The 24871-nt window shown below is 44.2% G+C and overlaps 1 protein-coding gene across 3 annotated transcripts in view; it reads left to right on the top strand.

Annotated features, from left to right (window-relative positions):
- Window positions 1–24871, top strand: part of LOC147747314 (cytochrome P450 2J2-like) — a 389228-nt gene that overhangs the window by 167506 nt on the left and 196851 nt on the right. For all 3 annotated transcript variants that reach the window (XM_086953076.1, XM_086953084.1, XM_086953068.1), the window contains 2 exons: window positions 2491–2651; window positions 21987–22163. In XM_086953076.1, the coding sequence (XP_086809202.1) occupies window positions 2491–2651; window positions 21987–22163 (338 nt within the window). The remainder of the gene's footprint in view (window positions 1–2490; window positions 2652–21986; window positions 22164–24871) is intronic.

The raw sequence follows: 24871 nt of genomic DNA, 5'->3' as shown, positions 1-24871 counted from the left end.
GAATCATCGACACTACTCTGTGTCCCCCTTGATTATTGAGCAAAACACACAAGATGATGGACGGAATGTTGCACAATGGCAAAACATTCACCCTCAGTCACAGATCCGGGTTTAATCCATCGTTATACATGGCCATATCAGTCTTGACCCTGTGCCTCATGGGAACAGTCCAGCCCGAACTGCCAAGCCATGTCTTTCCTGGACCGGAATCAAGCATCTTAGGACCGGTTTCTGGCTATCAGACGTCTTCAGCCAGGATAACTTGACTCCAGTGGCTTAGTGAGCACAGGACCCATGTCTGGGCATCCCCTTCCCACATAGGGTGAACAGCAAAACACACAAGATGATGGACGCATTATTGCACAATGGCAAGACATTCACCCCCAGTCACAGATCTGGGTTTAATCCATCGTTATTTTGCTCCCCAAGCCACCCCAGTTCAGACAGGGCAATATGCAAATCAGTCTTGACCCTGTATCTCATGGGAATAGTCCAGCCCGAACTGCCAAGCCATGTCTTCCATGGACCGGAATCAAGTATCCTAGGACCGGTTTCTGGCTATCAGCTGTCTTCAGCCAGGATAGTTTGACTCCAGTGGCTTAGTGAGCATAGGACCCATGTCTGGGCATCCCCTTCCCACACAGGGTGAACAGCAAAACACACAAGTTGATGGACGGAATATTGCACAATGGCAAAACATTCACCACCAGTCACAGATCTGGATTTAATCCATCGTTATTTTGCTCACCAAGCCACCCCAGATCAGATTATTGAGCCATCATCTTTGGTAAGATATGTAATTTATTTATAGAGTTATACATTTTGACACAAGCGATGGAGAGTTTTACTGGCCTTGTGACACCATTGATAAAAATAACTGGGCATCGCGAGCCAAGTTCTTTGTGCGTTATCCGCCAATACCTAGCTCCACAGTAGAGTGATCCGATTAGTGAATGCCAAAATCAGCACTTCTGCAACCCTGTGTATCTCTGAATCAGGTAAGAAAAATGTAGTCTAGATAGCAAAATGTTTTATGGACTCCCACATAAAATGGAAAACCGTGTTCTTGTGGCTGAATAGTGCACCATACATCCGATAAGCCTAGTGTAACCATGATTTTTTAAATTAAAGTATATTTCATAGAGATCGTCCCTCTCCCCCATCTGTAACAAGACCTGTCAACTTCCCAGTGCCAATAACCCCCAAAACCACTGGACCCTTCGGTTAATAATCTAACAATCGGTTCACAATCTCCAAGAAGACAGATGTTAGTGGCTGTGGTGTGTATATGTTAATTAAGGACAGTGATTCCCATTTAAAAGGCTCATAGTCGCTATATATCTGTCTAAATTATCATAGCAAACCTGCGTGGCATTGAAGCACACAAGAACCACTGACACCAGGTTTGTGTGAAAAGGTCACTTTAATGAAACCGGTGCACTTTGTAAACAACAACCTGGGCCTTTGCCTTAAAAAGCTACGTACCTCCCTATACAAAGTTGTTCACCTTTGGTAAGCAACGCCCATCTCTAAATGTCCCCCCCATTAAAAACGTCATTCTGTCACTGTGTACTTGCTCCAGAGCTGATCAACTGCATCTGATACCTTAAAACTCCCCTCCTTCTTTTCTACAACTATTAACCTCTAACTAAACTTCCTACATGACCTTTTAACTTCCTGGCTCTTCCAGGCGTAAACTTGACTACCTGTTTGTTGCCTTTCAGCCTGAATTGCCTCTGTCAACAACAATAAGCTTCGTAAACCATGGCAACGTCTCACCAATGACCTCTGCACGTGCTTCAAAGCGGCAATCATACATAGTTAACCCCCCTTGCACACCTTTTCCACAGTTTGCCAAATAAGGGCTGGGAAGTGTAAGGAGAAACGCCCCTCCCAAACCCCTAACTAAAAGAGACAGGTGGGTGGGCCAAAACAGAATATTACAGATACCAGCCACATTGTCACCTAGACAAAATGGTAGTTGGTCACCTCAAAATGCCCGGCTCTATACCCCTTCGCCTACATACCTAGCCTAAAAAACGCCCAAGAACCTGGGCAGTCGACCAATTGCTCCACTTCCCCAAAAAACAAGGCGCAGTCCTCCCTATGGTGGGCTGCCCCCCATATACCTATTAGACCACCGGTTTAGCACAAATATTCCAGAAACTCCTGAGAAGATATGTGCATGAAATGTATTGTGAATGTCCATGTATAATGTTGTCCATGTATAACGTCTGTTTTTCTTGTACTTTACTGCATCTCAGACTACAAGGAGAAGAGGTCTTACCAGCCAGGCAGGAGACGTTAACCCCCTTTTTACTCCATCAGAACAAAGTCACAAGTCGACATCTTATGATACAATTCCATCGGATGTCACCCAGTTCCAATTAAATTAATAAATCACAAAAAATAACAACATGCTTTTCTTTATTATTGACATTGTGAAGAGTTACCTATATTTTGACCACCATATTTTTGTATTTCATGTAGGTCAGCCGTTTGACCCTCACTTTCATATCAACAGCAGTGTTTCAAATGTTATCTGTGCCATCAGTTTCGGTAATCGATTTGACTATCAGGACCCAGAGTTCCAGAGTTTACTTCGTTTATTAGATGAGGTTTTAAAGCTGGAAATTAGAGTTTCATCCCAGGTAAGATGCTGTCATATTAGCTTGTGTATGTATTCATTGTAACACCTTTTTATTGTGCATCATCCTGATGAATAGAGTTTGCATGTGTTTTTTAGGAAACATGGCTACAATACTGTAGAAGTTATTTACCTGAAGGGTGTCTTTAAACAAATTCTTTTATGGGAAGCTATGAATTGAGCAGAAGTAGTGCTAAAGCAGTATATATTATGATCCAGGGATTCCAAACAGCCTGATGATTCCTCACAATTGTGAATTATCATTACTACTGAAGAGGCAGCAGCATTAAAAGGTCATACTTGACCCCAAATTTTGGTGAGCAGTTTAGATTTTAGTGGCTGAGTTCTCATTCCAGATTTGGCACTTGAACAAAACAAATCAGGTGATTCTTTAAAAATCATGAAGTCTGCTTCCGTTTGTACAGCACTGATTGAACAGTGCACACTACCAGATTCATATTCCGATGACATCCTGGTTTATATATTGCAGTATCTAACAACAAGAGAGAAAGGGATTGAGATCACTCTTAGTCCCCTAATGAATACTGTTCAACAACAAAAGAGTGACTTATGGTGCAAAGGAAAAGTGAAAACTGCAACCAAAAAGTGTGTGTGTGTGGGATTGGGGGGGGCGTGAATATGTGATGGGAAAAAACCTCCAGTTTTGTAAAAGAACCCTCAGTCACCAATCTAGTTGGTGACATGCTTCATCATTGGGTTCCCACCAGGGAGACCAAATGTCTCTCCGGTGTGCTACAACGCCTGAATTACAGCGGAGCTGGTTTTATCGTGTGCTTGTGAAAGATGGCAAACTGCTCCCAAAAGTAATATTAATGAAAGAACAGAATGCGATCGTTAAAATCAAGTGTAGTGGATACGTGTTGTTATAAAATTGAACCAACTGTATCCTCCATTAATTGTGAAAAAAGGTCGACATGTTTCTGCTAGAGATTGCTTAAATAAGGATAGCTTTCATCAGGACCAAGAAAATAACCCCCCAGCGGTATACGAACGCTAAGGCGCAACCTGACCTGGGGGGTGTGTGTGTATTGTGTTTGGTAAAAACTCACGATTTTTACCCCTAGGTGCTCCTGGAATTTCCAAAGGTCCTAAATGTGAGGTTTGAGATACCTTTACCCCATGGGATCTGTGGCGGGGGTTATACTCGCCGTACACAATTTTAGTTTACGGTGAAACCCTCCTGTGACTTACTGCTTGTCTGTCCGTGGCCCGAACAAATGTTGATGTGTACATGGAGTAGAAGTTAAGTCATCGGACAGTTGGTGGGAGAATGAAGCTCTGACAAAGACCTACCTGTTGTTGGGAAGGGGTAACTGGTCCTAAAAGAGTTGTGGTATGTCCAGACCTACCTATAGATTGTTTGGTGGGCATGAATTGGAAAATTCAGCCTGAGTTGAAGTAGAGCTCAGGACTCATGCAGAAATAATTTCTGCCAATGTCTTTGCTATCACCAGGGCTCAGGTCAAACAGCTCAGTTTTGAAGGAGCACTGGATCCTGGAAAAAAGGACCAGGTGCCTCCTAAGAGAAGGGACAGGAAGGGTAAGGATTTGCCCTCCTCTCAAACTCCCTGTGAGATCAACCTCCTGAGATGATCTCAGTCCCTGTGAAGGAACTGTCCCAGAGGAACTTGGGCCTGACCAGGCAGAGTTCTTGGGGAAAGGGGGCCCTTCCAGGGTAGACTTGAGTGTGGAGCAGCAGACCTGCCCTTGTCTTTAATCCCTCAGACAACAGGCTGCTGCTGAGGAAGCGGGAATATTAGTGGGTCCCGTAGGATCTATCGCGAAGGACTCCTGTAATCTGAAGGTAGATACCCCAAACCAGGTGCCACCAGGAGGTTAATAACAGTACCAGAATTTCAAATGGTTTCTTCTATCCCTAGCACATGATATTCCTTTTGCAGTACACTTAGAGCAAAGTAAGACTTGGGACAGGCTTGTCCTTTTTTTTCCCACAGGCACCATATGTTTGAAGACACCAAGTAGCTTTGTCACTCTTGTGTCACTTGCCAAGCCACTGGTAAGTCAGGTTGCACTATTAAGGCCCCTTAATTCCACTTCCAATGGTTGGGGTTCCCTTTGAGAGGGTAGGGTGTGGCATTGTTGGTCCCTTGAATCCTCCAACTGCATCTGGGCACAGTTATATTAGTGTTGGTGGACCATGTAATAGGTACCCAGAAGCCATTCCCCTTAAAACCACTACAGCGCTTGCAGTGGTCAGGGCCCTCCTGGAAACCTTTTCTAGGTTGGGCTTCCTTAAGGAGGTCTTAACTGACAGAGGTACCAACATCATGTCAAGTTACATCACTGCAATGTGGAGTGAACTACAAGTTTAATACACTCTACCATCCACATTGCAATGGTCTTGCTGAAAGGTTTAACAAGACCCTCAAGGGTATGATCATGGGACGCCCAGAAAAGCTCAAGTGAAAATGGGATGTCTTACTGCCCTGCCTTCTCTTCGCCTACACAGAGGTTCCTCAGAAGGGGGAGGGCTATAGCCCATTTGAACGTCTATTTGGACATCCAGTTAGGGGTCCATTGTGTACAGTTAAGGAGGGCTGGGAGCAACCTTTCAAACCTCCCAAACAGGATATTGTGGACTGGCCTTGGCCTGTGTTCACGTATGGCTGAGTACATGAAGAAGGCCAACAAAACCTGGAGGCCAGCCAAGAACTTGGAAAAGCTTGTAATGACCAAAAGGCTGTCTTGCCTGTTTACCAGCCAGGCTATAAATAGGGGGGTTATACCCAGACAGAGTTACAGGGACCTGGGTTATCAAATGCAGTATGGGAAGGGGTCCCAGTAAGCATGAAATAATAAACAACAAAAAATGTGTGAACAATCAAACAGACAAATCTTAAAGACACATTGTTTTATTCACAATGTGCCGATATCTTGCATATACTTCACTATTTCACATACATTAGTCAGTGACTTTTTTACAGTGCCCCAAAAATTTGGGAGAAAGGGGGAGGGGGTGTGGTATGTGTGGGTAATGAGTGAAGGAAAAGGGTTTTAGGTGACAGTAAAATCGACGAATAAGACAGATTCAACAGAGTTACATATTCATGTACACAAAAACCGGACCAATAGGTTCATATGTATTGTTTTACAAAAGTCATACTCCAAATGTACAGCAAATGAGAACAATAGGGTGTGGAGTTGACAGCAGAGAACAATATGTTGTCGACGTTTCGACCCTCGTACTCGCAGATATGAGTATTAATCTTGCCGTGGGGTCTTCCTCAGGACTGGGGAGTTGGGGACACGTGACCTATTTAGTGTACAAATATACATGTGTTATCATAAAGGGACAGAAATTCACCCTCAATTACTCAAAATTAGCAAGGCACATCAGCCATTTCATGAGAATGACTGAAAGTTAACAGAGAGTTTCCCGCCAGGTGGGATAGACATAATGCAAAAGCTGTGTCGCCAAAAGCGCTACTAGTGCAAACAATTAATGTTTTATTAATTGATCCTAAATCGTGGTGGAGAAAAGGAGCAGTCTGAAAATAGGTCCAACCACACAGGGGCAGACCAACCGCGAGAAACTCAAGGCTACTAGTGAATTAAGCACACCTACTAAAAAGTACGGACTGATTATACAGGTCAGGCGTTTCAAAAAAACTCACATGTCAAATTGGTCACTATTAAATACTGTGGGTAAATTGGGTCAAACTAAGAGAAGTTGAGACTTAGCACAAAAGTGGTGTGAACCGGACCCGTTACGTGGAAGGTTAGTATAAAGAATGAATCTGTAATTAAAATGTACAGTTCTTATACTTCTGACAGTACTTAGTGTATTAAATACGAGACTGGCCACATAATAGAGAACTCACCGAGATCTCACTCGGAAGCGCCGTGTATATTGATAGTCAAGGGTCCGAAAGGGCGTCAGTGGGGCGGTTGCTCTAAATAAATGAAGAGCGAGATCAAACATTAGAAACTGATTGCAAATCTGGACGGGTTAGAGCCATGCGCGGAGAGGCAAGGGATGGACTTACCCGGCAGCCGTAATTCGTCAACATTCGGCGTGGGGTAGCAATCACTCGCGCTGTGGCATTGTGTCGGTTGAAGGGCTGAGTCAGGGGAAGAAGAGGTTAAAAGGCGTTAGACGTCAGGTGGTGGGGAGCGGGCTCGGAGCATGCACTCCGGATCAGACGGGTGCTGGTGCTTACCGTTCATGGACTGAATCCGAAGCCTATCACTGCTCGCAGATGCAATGGCGAAGCAGAGTTCCGCTTACTGGGGTGTTACCTAGGCAACAGGTCACGTGATTCAGTAACACGATGAAAAGACTAAATGAGTCACTGGATAGCGTGTGGTCAAGTATTTACTAAAATTACGCATTAAGTGTAGAAACTGCTAAGGATTGCGTTTGGAGCAGTCACATATGAGTACACATGGTTAATGCAGCTAGGCCAATAAGAGTGCCAGGAAATACGTGTGGGTGCCGTTTGATGCAATAACGGAGCCAATTCAGGCAGATTGTCAATATCAGTTAAAGGGACAGCGCACCTCCCACTGTCAAGGGATTATAATTACGGAGCCAATAGAAACAGATTGGTAATTGACATTAGAAGGGACAGACCACCTCCCACTGCCAAGGGAATACACCGGCTCAGGAATGACTGTAGTCACCCAAAGATAATCACATCTCACGTTACACCTAGGCTGTTATGTGGACATACAAAAGTAGGTACTATCTTCAAAAAAACACCGTGACAGTATCATAGCTCAGACATCCCTAAAGTTGACATAGTGCTCCAATCAATGGCGTACCTCACACAAGCGGGTATAGGCCACTTTCGCTCATATCGCGACAGGATAAACCTCTACAACGATAGTAATGTTTGAAGTGACAAGGTCGATTACGCAGTAATTGCTTAGTTATAGGATGACAAGAAATCAAACTTACTGCAACATTGTGATTATGGCGTACCTCGCACACGCGGGTAAAGGCCATATACACTCTGTTGCTGATATTAATGCAACATTATAATACTGGCGTCTTGCCTGTGTGTGGATAAAGGCCATAATCATTGGACCACCCTTCAAGGTGGGTTAGTCAGTTGGGAGAGTGGAATCTCAGGCTAATTTTATGTGTGGATACAGGCCATAGGCAATCGCATTGAACCAAGCATCAAGGTAGAGTGGCCAGTTGGGAGAATGAACTATCATGTTCGTTAAGCCCAGATTCAATCGAGTTGAAGGTAAATATCCACTTTAGTTCCCGGGTGTTTAGGATATTGGAGATATTTCCACCCCGTGGGCCCAGTGTGGCTTTCTCAATAACTACCCACTTAAGGCTTTCTGGTGCATGGCCTGCTGATGAGAAGTGGTCGACTAGTGGTGCCCCGTGTGTCTTGCATCGGATTCTGCTCATATGCTGGAGTATCCTTGCTTTAGCTTTTTGTTGGGTCTGGCCAATATAAATCAATTGACAAGGGCACAAGATGGCGTAAACGATGTTTTCAGAGTTGCAGTTGGTGTGTGACTTCATAACGATTTTGTGTCGTCCGTGAGAAAATTCCTTTGTTTGAATTGTGCTGGCACAGGCTTTACAGCAGCCACATCTGAAATGGCCCACAATGGGAGGAAGATTCCACAGAGTTGAGATGGTTGGATCCTCCGGAGTTTTTTGGAAAGAGCGTACCACGTGATCTTTGATGCTTCTCGCTTTTTTAATTGCATGCAGTGGCAGGTCAATTTGTTTGATCTCGTCGGAGATGAGTGCCCAATGACGGTTGATTATCTTTTTTATTTTGTTGCTGGCCGTATTGAATGTGGTGACACAAACGATTTTTTGTTCAGATTGATCTTTGTCAGTCTTTGGAATCAAGAGTTCTTCTCGGGGATAAAACCAAGCTCTTTTACGTGCGCGCTTAATCAGTTGTTTGGGGTAACCTCTAGATAGGAGTCTCTGTTTGAGTTCTTCAGATTCGATGAAATAGTGGTCTTTATTAGAGCAATTCCGGCGAATACGCAAGAATTGCCCAAAGGGCAGGTTGTCTCGGAGGGCACGTGGATGGTGACTCTCGTAGTGCAGAAGTGAATTTCTTTCAGCCGGTTTTCGATACAATGTGGTAAGTAGTTGACCTGAGTCAGGTCAACTACTTACCACATTGTATCGAAAACCGGCTGAAAGAAATTCACTTCTGCACTACGAGATCCACGTGCCCTCCGAGACAACCTGCCCTTTGGGCAATTCTTGCGTATTCGCCGGAATTGCTCACCACATTCAATACGGCCAGCAACAAAATAAAAAAGATAATCAACCGTCATTGGGCACTCATCTCCGACGATATTGTGGGTCATTTCAGATGTGGCTGCTGTAAAGCCTGTGCCAGCACAATTCAAACAAAGGAATTTTCTCACGGACAACACAAAATCGTTATGAAGTCACACACCAACTGCAACTCTGAAAACATCATTTACGCCATCTTGTGCCCTTGTCAATTGATTTATATTGGCCAGACCCAACAAAAAGCTAAAGCAAGAATACTCCAGCATATGAGCAGAATCCGATGCAAGACACAAGGGGCACCACTAGTCGACCACTTCTCATCAGCAGGCCATGCACCAGAAAGCCTTAAGTGGGTAGTTATTGAGAAAGCCACACTGGGCCCACGGGGTGGAAATATCTCCAATATCCTAAACACCCGGGAACTAAAGTGGATATTTACCTTCAACTCGATTGAATCTGGGCTTAACGAACATGATAGTTCATTCTCCCAACTGGCCACTCTACCTTGATGCTTGGTTCAATGCGATTGCCTATGGCCTGTATCCACACATAAAATTAGCCTGAGATTCCACTCTCCCAACTGACTAACCCACCTTGAAGGGTGGTCCAATGCATATGGCCTTTATCCACACACAGGCAAGACGCCAGTATTATAATGTTGCATTAATATCAGCAACAGAGTGTATATGGCCTTTACCCGCGTGTGCGAGGTACGCCATAATCACAATGTTGCAGTAAGTTTGATTTCTTGTCATCCTATAACTAAGCAATTACTGCGTAATCGACCTTGTCACTTCAAACATTACTATTGTTGTAGAGGTTTATCCTGTCGCGATATGAGCGAAAGTGGCCTATACCCGCTTGTGTGAGGTACGCCATTGATTGGAGCACTATGTCAACTTTAGGGATGTCTGAGCTATGATACTGTCACGGTGTTTTTTTGAAGATAGTACCTACTTTTGTATGTCCACATAACAGCCTAGGTGTAACGTGAGATGTGATTATCTTTGGGTGACTACAGTCATTCCTGAGCCGGTGTATTCCCTTGACAGTGGGAGGTGGTCTGTCCCTTCTAATGTCAATTACCAATCTGTTTCTATTGGCTCCGTAATTATAATCCCTTGACAGTGGGAGGTGCGCTGTCCCTTTAACTGATATTGACAATCTGCCTGAATTGGCTCCGTTATTGCATCAAACGGCACCCACACGTATTTCCTGGCACTCTTATTGGCCTAGCTGCATTAACCATGTGTACTCATATGTGACTGCTCCAAACGCAATCCTTAGCAGTTTCTACACTTAATGCGTAATTTTAGTAAATACTTGACCACACGCTATCCAGTGACTCATTTAGTCTTTTCACCGTGTTACTGAATCACGTGACCTGTTGCCTAGGTAACACCCCAGTAAGCGGAACTCTGCTTCGCCATTGCATCTGCGAGCAGTGATAGGCTTCGGATTCAGTCCATGAACGGTAAGCACCAGCACCCGTCTGATCCGGAGTGCATGCTCCGAGCCCGCTCCCCACCACCTGACGTCTAACGCCTTTTAACCTCTTCTTCCCCTGACTCAGCCCTTCAACCGACACAATGCCACAGCGCGAGTGATTGCTACCCCACGCCGAATGTTGACGAATTACGGCTGCCGGGTAAGTCCATCCCTTGCCTCTCCGCGCATGGCTCTAACCCGTCCAGATTTGCAATCAGTTTCTAATGTTTGATCTCGCTCTTCATTTATTTAGAGCAACCGCCCCACTGACGCCCTTTCGGACCCTTGACTATCAATATACACGGCGCTTCCGAGTGAGATCTCGGTGAGTTCTCTATTATGTGGCCAGTCTCGTATTTAATACACTAAGTACTGTCAGAAGTATAAGAACTGTACATTTTAATTACAGATTCAATCTTTATACTAACCTTCCACGTAACGGGTCCGGTTCACACCACATTTGTGGTAAGTCTCAACTTCTCTTAGTTTGACCCAATTTACCCACAGTATTTAATAGTGACCAATTTGACATGTGAGTTTTTTTGAAACGCCTGACCTGTATAATCAGTCCGTACTTTTTAGTAGGTGTGCTTAATTCACTAGTAGCCTTGAGTTTCTCGCGGTTGGTCTGCCCCTGTGTGGTTGGACCTATTTTCAGACTGCTCCTTTTCTCCACCACGATTTAGGATCAATTAATAAAACATTAATTGTTTGCACTAGTAGCGCTTTTGGCGACACAACTTTTGCATTATGTCTATCCCACCTGGCGGGAAACTCTCTGTTAACTGTCAGTCATTCTCATGAAATGGCTGGTGTGCCTTGCTAATTTTGAGTAATTGAGGGTGAATTTCTGTCCCTTTATGATAACACATGTATATTTGTACACTAAATAGGTCACGTGTCCCCAACTCCCCAGTCCTGAGGAAGACCCCACGGCAAGATTAATACTCATATCTGCGAGTACAAGGGTCGAAACGTCGACAACATATTGTTCTCTGCTGTCAACTCCACACCCTATTGTTCTCATTTGCTGTACATTTGGAGTATGACTTTTGTAAAACAATACATATGAACCTATTGGTCCGGTTTTTGTGTACATGAATATGTAACTGTTGAATCTGTCTTATTCGTCGATTTTACTGTCACCTAAAACCCTTTTCCTTCACTCATTACCCACACATACCACACCCCCTCCCCCTTTCTCCCAAACTTTTGGGGCACTGTAAAAAAGTCACTGACTAATGTATGTGAAATAGTGAAGTATATGCAAGATATCGGCACATTGTGAATAAAACAATGTGTCTTTAAGATTTGTCTGTTTGATTGTTCACTCATTTTTTGTTGTTTATTATTTCATGCTTACTGGGACCCCTTCCCATACTGCTGTTTACCAGCCAGGCCAGAAAGTGTGGGGTTTGGAGCCTGTGGCCTCAACAACTCTCCAGGAAAAGTGGAGTGGCTCCTACACCATCCTTGAACAAAAAGGTGAGGTTACCTACTTGACCCTCTCCCTGATCTCCTCTTCGAGAACCCTGATGGTGGGTCAGTAGATGGAGTAATTTTGGCAGGCAGCCTCACTGACCAGCAGCAAGCTGATTGTACGCAAGTCTTCAATCTGTACAGACACATGTTCTTCCTGACACCCAGTCAGACCATATGGTGTACTCATGAAGTGGACACAGGTGACAGCATGTCTGTCAAGACTAAAATATACAGACAGACTACCATGTCAGGTATTGCATCAGGACAGAGGACCAAAAGATGCTGGAATTGGAGGTCTTTGAGCCTTCAGATAGCCCATGGGCTATTCCATCATTCCTAGTTCCAAAACCTCACACTAAGGGTGGAAAAAGAGAGAGGAGGTTTTGTTTGGACTACAGAGGCCTCAAGGGCAGATGAGCTCATAGATACTTGGGCCTCAGCCACGTTTCTGAGCACATTTGCTGGCTACTGGCAAATCAGACTAGTTGAGGATGCCAAGCCAAACACATCATTTTCAACCCTTAGTGGGCATTATCAATTTATTGTATCTGAAAATGAACCTGCCGCATTTCAGAAGTTGGTGAACAAAGTCCTAACCGGTTTGGAAGCCTATTTTGCAGCATATCTAGACGATATTGTTGTCTTTAGATTCACCTGGTAGAATCACCTGGTCGAACTCAGGAATGTTCTGTAGGCCCTGCAAAAGAGAGGCCTCACTATCAAGGCTACCAAGTGCCAGATAGGGCAGAGCAAGGTTGTGTACTTGGGCCACCTAGTAGGTTGAGGTCAGGTTCAACCATTGGAGAGCAAAATCCAGACCATTGTGGACTGGATTGCTCCCACTACCCAGACTCAGGTCAGAGCTTTCTTAGGCCTGACAGGGTACTACAGAAGATTTATGAAGGGATATGGGTCTATTGTGACTCCCCTGAATGATCTTACATCCCAAAAAATGCCAAAGAAAGTTCAGTGGACAGTAATCTGTCAAAAGGCATTTGATGACCTGAAGCAGGCCATGTGCACTGCTCCCATTCTGAAAAGTCCTGACTACTCTAAACAGATGCATCTGAGATAGGGGTAGGGGCTGTGTTATCACAACTTAATTCAGATGGCCAGTACCAGCCAGTAACTTTCATAAGCAGAGGTTGACCTCTCGGGCGAAATATTGGTCTGCTATGGAGAGGGAGGCTTTTTGCTGCGGTCTGGACCCTGAAGAAGTTGAGGCCATACCTTATTTGGCAACACTTCATTGTTCAGACAGACCATAAGCCCCTCCTGTGGTTTAAACAGATGAAGGGTGAAAACCCCAAACTTTTGAGGTGGGTAATTTCCTTACAGGGGATGGACTATTAAATGGAACATAGACCCAGGAGTAACCATGCCAACGCAGATGGACTCTCCAGATATTTCCACGTAGAAAATGAAGACTCAACTGGGCAAGGTTAGTCTCATCTCCTTACGTTTGGGGGGTGGGGGGGTTGTGTAGGAAAGTAGGATCTGCTTTCATGGTTACCTCCACTTTTTGCTGGTGTTCTACTGTTTTTTCTACTAGTCTGACTGGGATCCTGCTAATCAGGACCCCAGTCCCTGTGCTTCCCCCTAAATTGGCTTTGGTGAGTACCTTGGTAGATTCCTAATTGGCTGCTGGGGTATACTAGTAATTCCCCCATGTGCTTCAGCATGTGTTATGCCACCCATAAGGGACTCTCCAAACTCACAGCACTGCACTTGAAACCTTTAAGTCACCCCACTAGCAGGCCTTTCATTCCCAAAGGCAGGGTGCTCAGTTCCGAGTGTGAAAGTGGCCCTGTATGAGCTGACCACCCCTACAGACCCAGGGGTCCATTCTCCCGGCTTTGTCAGTAAATCAGCAATTACGATATTGAGAGGCCATGCATTATTATGCTATAACCATCTCTAAACTGGCTGGAACAAACCCGGGCGTGTTTGCTATCAAACATGTTGGAATCACACCCCACTGCTGTATCCGGTGTTGGAGGTAAGATCCCATTCACTGTAGGGCTCTTCCAGGAAGTCCTCCACGCTCCCAGGACCAATCGTATAAAGTGTGAGGTGTGTATCACTTACAACGCAACTTTTACGTCGTAATGCTGTTACAACTCAGCTATTACAACGCAGGATCCATTACATCGGATGCCATTACAACGCATGGCATTACATAGCAGATGGTATTACAACGCATACCATTACATCGTAAGTATTGGTAAGTATATAATTTTTTTAAATTTTATTTAATATTATATAATTGATTTAATTATTATTAATTATAAATAAAAATAAATAAAAATATTTATTTATGTTTTTAAATATTATAAATTAAATTTATTAATTTAAGTAATTTTTTAAATAAGTATGAGTATATGAGTATATGTTTTGGGGTACTGAGGTATATGTTTTGGGGTGTTTGGGTATTTTTAGGTTTTAGGGCAGGGTTTGGGTTTTGGGGTACAGGGGTGTTTTTAGGTTTTAGGGCAGGGTTTGGGTTTTGGGGTACAGGGGTGTTTTTAGGTTTTAGGGCAGGGTTTGGGTTTTGGGGTACAGGGGTGATTTTAGGTTTTAGGGCAGGGTTTGGGTTTTGGGGTACAGGGGTGTTTTTAGGTTTTAGGGCAGGGTTTGGGTTTTGGGGTACAGGGGTGTATTTAGGTTTTAGGGCAGCGTTTGGGTTTTGGGGTACAGGGGTGTTTTTAGGTTTTAGGGCAGGGTTTGGGTTTTGGGGTACAGGGATGTTTTTAGGTTTTAGGGCAGGGTTTGGGTTTTGGGGTACAGGGGTGTTTTTAGGTTTTAGGGCAAGGTTTGGGTTTTGGGGTACAGGGGTGTTTTTAGGTTTTAGGGCAAGGTTTGGGTTTTGGGGTACAGGGGTGTTTTTAGGTTTTAGGGCAGGGTTTGGGTTTTGGGGTACAGGGGTGTTTTTAGGTTTTAGGGCAGGGTTTGGGTTTTGGGGTACAGGGGTGTTTTTAGGTTTTAGGGCAAGGTTTGGGTTTTGGGGTACAGGGGTGTTTTTAGGTTTTAGGGCAGGGTTTGGGTTTTGGGGTACAGGGGTTTGTGTTTTGGGTTAATTAAATTATATTTACCATTTTTAAATTAATTAAAATATATTTAATAAATTAAATTAATTTTATTTCATTAATTACATTTTTAAATTAAATTAATAAAATTAAATAAATTATTTCAATTAATTTAATTTAATATCAATTATAAAAATATGTACATTAAGTTAATTTTATTATTTTAATTAAATTAAAGTATTCCCATTTTTTATTAAAATTACATTTATTAAATAGATATTATTTTATTAAATTAATGGCTATTTTAAAATGTATTTTATTTAAATTAATTAAATTAAATTAATTAAATTAACTTAATAACATTTTTAAAAAAAGTATACTTACCTATACTTACGATGTAATGCCATGCGTTGTAATACCATCTGCTATGTAATGCCATGCGTTGTAATGGCATCCGATGTAATGGATCCTGCGTTGTAAAAATTCCGTTGTAACGGAATGCGATGTAAAAATCCGCGTTGTACTGACACCAATCCAAAGTGTGACAGCAACCTCGGGCTGCTGTAGACCACAGACTCTGCCCTCCTCCAGACTCTGCCCTCCTCCTGCTGGGCCAAGCTCAAGCGGGAGAGGTAGCACAATAGGTTTCATGTCATAGGGAGGTGAGACCACCTCCCAGACAGAATTTAGTGCATTAGGCTGGGTTAGGGACGCTTGCCAGCGCTACATAGTCTTCTGGAAGGGAACATTTGGTGCCCTCTTTGCATGCACCAGTTCAAACCAGCTCAGGGACCCATTGGCCCCCGCTCTGGCATGAAACTGGACAATGGGCAGGGGAGTATCCTCCCCACTATCCAGCCTCTCCTCTGCGAGGGACTCCTGAATCATCCCAACCTTCACCTTAGGGTACTTAAGGGCTTACCTGTGAGTAGATCCCTAGATTCGTCATGGGATTTGATTCAGATCTAACTTCGCGTCCTCTTCAAACAGTCTGGACATCCCGACCGAGTCATGCTGACCAATTCGGACTGAACGCATCGAACTTCGCTACAGGAACCTAGACTTTAACCAGGAAGTCTGTATTTGCACCAGATCTGTTCATTGTGCAAGTCGCTGCACCATCAGTGTCTGTGTTCCATACATGTTCCATCCTGGGCCTGTGAATATCCTAAGACATCCGAAGGAATCTCCCTTGGATTGGAGGAGTCACTCCCCTGCATCTGCAGGCACCACAACACAGCTGACCGAATCGCTGATCCGGGGCTCCTCCAGACTCCCAACAGGTTCAGTACCATATGAGATGGTTCTGCAATGTCTTTGAGACCCACGCTGTTTTCAGACCGAGTCTGAGGCCAGGATCCCTCATTGACACTGCCAGAACCGAGTCTCTGTTAATCGCGTCGGCTAGCTGTTCTTAAGGTTGAGCGACTCTCATCTCCAGTGATCTCCAGACCCTGTTGATGGTCTGCTTTTGATTACAGTAGGCTCCTCTGCTTGCTCGGGCCCACTATGACTTACTTGAATGTGGTGAGTCTCTCAGGCCTTGCTGATCCCGACACAGTACCTTTCCATCTACTTCCCTGTATTGTCGTTGCCAAGGCCTGTTGGTTTTCTCACCGGACACCGACCCCTTGGATATCCACATCCAACATGGGACAGCTCATACACCTTTCCTGGTAGTCCTCAGCATAACCTGGTCCACGTAGCTGCAGAGACAAGGGCACCATCAACTCTTCTATAACAGTTGAAATTAGTGGGCATTCGAGTCCATGCCCCTGGTCACCTTTGAGGGACCTAGACTCTGTCTGCTCTGCTTACAGGTACTCGCTTCCCGAATCTAATCTTGGATTCCAACGGACTCTTCCAGCTTCTTCATCAGCAGCATCTACTCAAAGTCCTTCATTGTGGTCAATGGCAGTTCCCGACGTCACTTTGTACCTATGCACCCAGCTTCCCTGGTGCAGGTAACCTGGTCTCCTGGGTATTCATGGGTGGGGTGACTATTGAACCGTCCATGTTCCACAGGGGTCATCAAGCCCATTGGGAAGGGTCACTTTTTCTTAAGAACTATAACCGCGACTTCCCCCCATTGACTTACCTTAAGCACACGGTTGTGCATTCATTCAGTACACGGCCTCCGTGGGATATCAGGGTCCTTACATGGGGTGGTTCCTTGGTCCCTATGCATTTCTACGTCTTCTGTGGCAACTCCCGACTTCGGTCGATAGTCGCATTCCACTATCTTTGTATATGGTTTGGCTTCCCCTGGAAGCCCACTGTATTTTCGCGCTACTTACTGTCATAGTATCAAAGTATTGTGTGTACTGTAATTTTATTTATGGGCATGAGATAATGCATTGAGTTAGTGAGTGTCTTTAATGAATAACTATTTTTTATAACTACATTGTGTGGTTCTTTTTCACTTAAGCTGCACTATAAGATTAGGTACTGGTGAACAAAGCTGCTTTACACTCCTCCTAGACTAAGCCTGAAGGCTGCTCTCCAGAGCTACCACTTAGAGTGCTTTCCAAGGTTGTCAAAACCACTAAAACACCATAAGGGATGTCTAGATTGGTGCTGAGTTGGGTTTGTGTTTGGAATATATATAATAGTTTACTGTGGCTCTGTATAGAGGATTCCAAGTTTGTGAAGCTTGGAGCTTTACATGTTTTCTTCCTATGTGGCCTCGGGAATAATCCTACTGTAACACAGGGCAGTGACCATGCTGCCAGCGGTCATGTCTTAAAGGTTTTGATGAGGCCCATATACAGTGCTTAATTTTAGCCGGTGGATGCAGTTTGGGTGCACTTGAACTTATTTTTCCTCAGCAGACTTTGATAGAAAGAAAAAACAAAAGGAGAAAAGAAAGAGGAAGAGAAAGGCGGACAACTGACAAAGGTAGAAAACAGGGTATAAAAGGAACCTGCAAGAGTGAGATACAGGGAGTGTGTGGTGGTGGGTAAGATGCATGAAGTCAAATTAAAACTACAATGTTTATTCATCAATCTGACCTTCTATTGTGCTGGCATTTGACTTCTGAACAATACATTGGGATCCTGTGCTTACTTTTATACAAATTAATCATGCTTCCTATCAGGGCTGGACTGGCAGTAGCAGGCATTGGGCATTTTCCCAGGAGGAAGGAAGGGTGGAGGTCAGTTTTGCGGCAGTGGGGCCGTATTTTTGTTACTGTGGGCTGGTTTAGCAGCAGGCTGCTATCTTGCCCCCAGTACCAAAAGAAACAGTGATTCACACTTGCACGCCAGCCCACCCCCGGGGCTGGTCCTATCAAAATTGCCAGGGCTACTTTGGCTACCCAGTTCAGCCCAACTGCCTAAATACCCTTCCTGAAGCTGTGAGCATTCGTCATGCATGTGCCTTCTGTTGTAGGTGAGTAGAAGCAGATGAGTAGAAGCAGATGCTGAGCTTGTGATCCTCTGCTGCACATTCAGATTTGGAGCTTTAAGTACGCCTCATCAAATGCTATGTCTCTGTGCCTTGTCTCCTATCCGCTCCATGCAGGGAGGTCAGGGAATCATATAGGTTTGGTTTTGGGTGAGAGGAAGGGAGTCTGCCTCTACCCCATATATGTTACTGCATTAGGCTCCATCATGGGAGCTACTTCAATTCCGCTTTCGCTTACGTTCCAGTGTCTGCACAATCCAACTCCTGCCTGTTTATCTGAAAATATTATGCATGGACTTAAGTCTGCAGGCTTGGGACTTGAGTGGTTTAAGTGTCTTGAAGAATGAAAGCAGTGCTTAATATGAGCGGGTGGATGCAAGTGGTGGCCCAACGGCACCCATTTTTTAGGCCTGCAAGCTATTTATAATCATCAGACTTTGATCCAGAAGGAAAAGGATAAAACCAGAAAAGAAGGATGAAAAGGGGAATGAAAGATGAGAAACTGTGGCAGGGGGAGAAAGCAGCTATGGAAGGGAACATGCTAGAAAAGGATATAGGGGCGGGAGATTACCTTAATGGATGAACGGGCATTAGGTGAAACACAGATTCTGGAGCCATGGTATTCAGCAACCCTGACATTCAGCAGCAGCACCAATGTGCTTCTTAGAAAAGATTCGGCCCTAGCACTTTTTCTTTTACAAATTAAGCACTGAGAGGTTTTCTAACTTGCCTCTTCCGCTGCGGAACAAGCTTCATCTAGAAATGTGCCCTTTGTTCACTTAGCCAGTTTAGAGAGCATTGATTAGTCAATTTATTCTGCCTGTTCTGCAGTGAGTTCTTTGTATGTTCTTTCAAGCTAATAGGCAGTTTATTTTGCTTCATGCACAATGTAAAATCAATGAAACAAATATTCATTTCAAGCGAAATTTAAAAGGACAAGGATCTGTAGGTGTGCATAGACTTTCTTCACAGGTACTTGGGTTCAGCAATGGAGTGAGAATGACAAATTAACGCCTACCTCTAAACAAGGGGAAGGATCACAGATTCTTTTTGAGCTAATAGGAAAACTTTGGAAAATCATTGGTTTGTCTTATAAACTGAAAACTGTTATCTGATAACTGAAAATGGCCATGCAATGGCTGTCTGGAGGTGGTTCAAGGGTGAAGCCACTACCATTAACATTTTTGTTATCTCTGTTTTACCCTCCACCCTGACAATTTCTGCTACTTACCATATAGCGGACCTCATTGCCTGAAGTGGGGGTGGGGGGTTTGGAGGCAATTTACTGCCCTGATACCTTTAAGGCTGACACTGCCTGCTATCTGTCGTGGTGGGTCAAGTAAACCTCCGCTCTTTTTCACACGTGCACAGAATGGCAGGAAATGCGGGAGGTGAATGGAGAACCATAAAGATTATTGGTAGGAAACGGGCAAGATGAGTCTTACCCTTCCAGCCCAGAGATGGTGGATGTTAAAAGGACACTGTAACACCAGATAAGTTCAGTAGTAGGTTTTATTGTAGAAACATCACCAACAGCTCTTGACAACTCAGCTAGCTCCTCCAGGCTCCAAGACTTATCTGAGCTTGGAATCACAAGGAAGAGAAGAGAATGTACAGAGAAAGGAATGGCAGTATGTCATAGAATAACCCAGAAGAAACAAGCATATGTACATTACAACACATCCCCTATACTAAGGAAAAATAAGGAAACGGAACAAAAGGGGAAGGAACAAAGGTACAATGCATCATCAAAAACAAGGAATGATACTTCAACAGAATAATAAGAGCAAAGGAAATGACTTAGACATAATCTCTGTAGCGTACAGGAGCTTGATGAGTTCTCTGTGGAAACCTTCTAGAAGACACAGCACTTTGGCCATCAGGAGGAGAGGAAAGGGAAGAAGAATCCAAACTGGGAGAAGAAGAAGGAAACACAGGAGAGAACTTAACAAGCCTGGACATGCTCCATTTACAACCGTTTTGCATTGTAACAACATTTCTGTAAATTTTAGTAATCATGAATGGACCCATGAGCTCAGAGGTACCTTTTTTAGAAAACCTTGGTTTTTTGACCAACACCCATTCACCAACACTCCACGACACAGGTCTGGTAGAATTCTTCTCATCATAACGTTCTTTATATTTTTGCTGGCAAGAGAGGATTCTGTCCATGTTGATACACAGTCTGGATGAGGAAAAGTATTACCCAAAAATTTCCAATTGAAAATGTGAATTTCTAACAGTCCGGGAAGGCGCTGAAGATCCTTTCACGAAGAGCAGGGCATCGGGCGGTAACCAGGCAACGAGTGATACAAAATGGCGGTACGTATGCGTGTGACGTCACAGCGTCTTTTCGTCACACGCGGTAACCAGGCAACTAGTGTCATCAAAATGGTGGTGCGTATGCGTGTGATGTTACAGCGTCTTCACGTCACACGCAGAGCGAGTCGAGGATTCTCCATGAAGAACGGCGATGAAACACAATGGCGGGTGCGTGAGTGATCAGCGCGACAACACCGCGTTAACAGCAGAACGAGGAGGGGAGCGAGGCAAGAGTTGGAGCGCGACCAAACGACAGGTAGAACTGTTGGTAATGAAAAGTAAACAAGGGCACCGTTTCTAAGGAGAAAGGTGTAAGGAAACAGGGAAAAACGCAAAAAATGAAAGGTTACCTGGAGTGAACTTGAAATAAGAAAGCAACCGCCACAGTCTGAAAAGGTCCAAGGGTGTGTAGGGCAAACACCAGTCTATATCCAAAAATAAGGAAGTCCAGCAAAACGATCCAAGTTAGACAGAAAAGTCCAAAAGTCTTGAAATGAAAACGATCCAATGAATATAATCATGAAACTCCAGAATAAAATAATATGACAAATCCACGGAGTAAAGTCAAAGTCTAATATTCAAAATCCAAGGTGGGTTCAGGGTTAAGTGGTGATGTGGCTTGTCCCTTCCAAGCAGCCAATCGTCGCCAGTGTTAAAAGGACACTGTAACACCAGATAAGTTCAGTAGTAGGTTTTATTGTAGAAACATCACCAACAGCTCTTGACAACTCAGCTAGCTCCTCCAGGCTCCAAGACTTATCTGAGCTTGGAATCACAAGTAAGAGAATAGAATGTACAGAGAAAGGAATGGCAGTATGTCATAGAATAACCCAGAAGAAACAAGCATATGTACATTACAACAGTGGACCACTCCTCTTGCTCCTTTTGTGTTATTAGGTCCATCTAGTGTGATATATGGTCCTTCCTGCCAGAAGGACTTCCATTGGTCAGTTCCCTACCTCTCTGCTGGCCTGGCCAATCTTTTATTTAATCAGTTGGAAGCACCGCCTCCGGGTATGGTGGGTATGTGTAATACTTCTTCTATTTGTCCTTCAGGTACAGGGCTGAATGCCTTAATGCAGTGTTAACTTTCCTGAGAGATCCTAACTTTGTACAATGTAATGTTGATTGAGATGTTGAGGTGGACCTAGAATAATGACGATTACTATATCTAGATGATCACCGTGGCTTATTACTAGCATGACTAGTGCGTGCATCATTATTAATATAGAAAATATTTAGAACAGTTTAAGAAGTTATACATATAATGTATCAATACATTTTGCATACATTTCATACATCTGAATACAAAAGTTTCACTTTTATTGTGCATATTTTTGTACAGCTCTACAATTCTTTCCCACAAATAATGAAGTTCCTTCCTGGATCTCATCAAAAAGTTTTTGAACACTGGAACATCATTAAAATGTTCGTCAAAAAGATTATTCAGAAGCACAGAGAGGACTGGAATCCTTCTGAGCCCAGAGACTTCATTGACTGTTACATCGCAGAGATTGAAAAGGTAATGTGCATGGATATTATTATTATGATTATTACTTGTTAATCACGACAAATCGCCATGAAACGGTCTCTCTGAGCTGCTGCATATCTTCAGGTGTGGTCTACAGATTAAACTATTCTGAGTAGTGAACTAATAGCATGGTTAAAACATCCATGTTTTAAGAGCGTTTTTAAACTGTCTGTGGTAGGTGATAACACAAAAATGTATTGGGAGCTGGTTCTAGTATTGAGGGGCTAGGTACCTGAGTGATCTGCCCCCATTTCTGATGGTACAGATGCGGCAAGGATGTAACAGACATTGCCCGCAGGACCTAAGACTCCTGGTAGGGGCATACCAATTGAGTTTTTTCTGTAAATACCGAGGTCCATTTACATAAAGGGATTCGTGGATGAACCAAAGAAGTTGAAACCGTGATCACTTTATTATGGGCAACCAGTGAAGTGTTCTTAGAATGGGTTATAAAGGTGATACGGGTGGAAGACGACAATCTAAACATGCTTCTGTATTGTATTTGATATGTTTGATGTTACGTTCTTGACTGTGTAAGAGATTTCTGCTATGTGACTCTCTATACTATACTTGTTTTATACGTGAGGGTTAACTGCAGTGCACTGCCCTTTTTTAGGTCGAGCCTAGCAGTGAGCAAGCGCTGTTCTGCGAGGCTTGTAGTGTCTGAATATGGACGTGAAGCACCGCCCTTGTTTTCTGTAGGCTCCTGTTAGTGCCCTTCAGGAAAGGGCTTCTTTTTGTTTGGTGAATAAGTTTAGTTGGTCCCACCTTTTAGTGTTTTCGACACTAAAGCGCTTAGAAGGCTGTACATAAACAACTCTCTGAACTAGCTGAGACTTGCGTCCAAGCAGCGCTGTGAGGTTTGCTCCTGAAAAGCACCTTGGGGCTTGTGCATAAGTGTCCCTATAATGCCAGACGACACATACACTAGCGTTAGGATGGCTCAGTGACTTAAGCACTTACTGCTGATATAGGAAATGATCTGCAAATCATGAATTCAGGCAAGGCGACTCAGTCTTACTTCCTTCCAAGGTCAGTAAACTGAGTATCAAAAATTGTCTAATAGTTACATCTGTTGTTTAGAGCTCTCAGTGCTGTATATGTTCCCACATGTTTTTAGGTCGAGCCTAGCAGCGTGCATGTGTGGCTCTGCGAGGCATGTAGCATCTGAATATGGGCGAAAGATTAGAAACCGGCCTGCCTGTACATAATGTCTTTTTGTTATATATACGATTAAAAAAATTCTTGTAACACTTTTTTACTATAACTTTTCAACATGCTGCACAGCTACCATGCTGCTCCACATACAAATATTAAGCATGTCTTCAAGCCCCAGATTTTCCTCGTGGTTGGTGGTGGCAGGGGTGGCTCGACTGCCCGCTTCTCCTCTCCCTCCCTGGCAGAGGGATAAGGCTCCGGGCGCAGGCGGTATCAGGCCAACCCGTGCTTCAACAACTTTTACCCAACAAGAGGACACATTTTCAGAGGCTGCAGCGGATACAAGGGCAGCAACAACAATACAACTGGTGAGTGTCATTCCCTCTGCACAGCTGAGGGTGAGGAGGGAGGTTGGCTTTGTTCCTCCCAGCCTGGGCTAACATTACAGCAGGCGCATGGGTTTTGCAGACAGTCCAGGGATTCAAAATAGAGTTTTATGGCTCCCTCTGCCAATAAGTTCGTAACCTCTGCATTTCTTTTCCGCCCCTGACACTGCCATGATAGACAAAGAGGTGTCAGCTCTCCTTCAGAAAGGAGCCATCTGTCACTCAGTGATACACCCGTGGGATTCCTCAGTAACTTCCTCTTGGTTGACAAGGCCGATGGGGGCCGAAGGCTGGTGATCAACCTCATAGATTTCAACAAGTGGCTGGTGTATCGCCACTTCAAGATGGAGGGTATCCATCTACTCAGGGACGTGCTGCTACCATCCGATTGGAGGGTGCGCCTGGACCGTAAAGATGCATACCTGACAGTTCTGACTTTCCACCTCACCATCGCTTCCTCCAATTCCTCTGGCGCGGCCAGGCCTACAAATTTCTCACCATGCCTTTCCGGCTCTCTTCTGCCCCATGGTGCTTCACGAAGAACCTCAAACCAGTGGTGGAGTTCCAGCGGTTTCAGGGGATTCAGCCTATCATCTAATTGGACGATATGCTCATCTCAGCGCAGTACCCCACAAGGTTTAGGGCGCATTTTCGGTCGGTGATCAACCTGGGTTGGGGTTTATGATAAACTAGAAGAAGTCTCTTCTCACCATGATGCAGAAAGCGATCTTTCTAGGTTTCGTCATAGACTCCACCTCTTCTTCCTTGAGTCTTCCCTCTTGAAAGGTCGTGAAAATACATCACGAGAATCAATAAACATTGGCCAAATGACATACGTCATTGAGACCGGCCGTGCGCCTAGTGGGCCTTTCCTCCTCCTCGATTCAGTTGATATTTCCTGGCCTAATACACTATCAGGCCTTTAAGGAGGGGCCTCATGTATACGGAAGTGGTCCCACTAGCAGACGCAGTCAGAGAGAAGTTGGAGTGGTGGCTCACTCATATGGAGGACCGGAACGGGAGAGCTATCTTCGGTTACAACCCCGACGGTGATGGAGTTGGACGCCTGCAGGTCTTGCTGGAATGCCCGGTGTGGGAATTTCCCAACTGTTGTCTGACACATGGGGTCCTTCTTTGATCAACCTATTTGCTTGC

The sequence above is a fragment of the Lissotriton vulgaris genome, chromosome 1_1 (assembly GCF_964263255.1).
Source record: "Lissotriton vulgaris chromosome 1_1, aLisVul1.2, whole genome shotgun sequence".
Lineage (NCBI taxonomy): Eukaryota > Metazoa > Chordata > Amphibia > Caudata > Salamandridae > Lissotriton > Lissotriton vulgaris.
The sequence above is the reverse complement of the archived record's forward strand: the minus strand, read 5'-3'. Positions and strand labels throughout refer to the sequence as shown.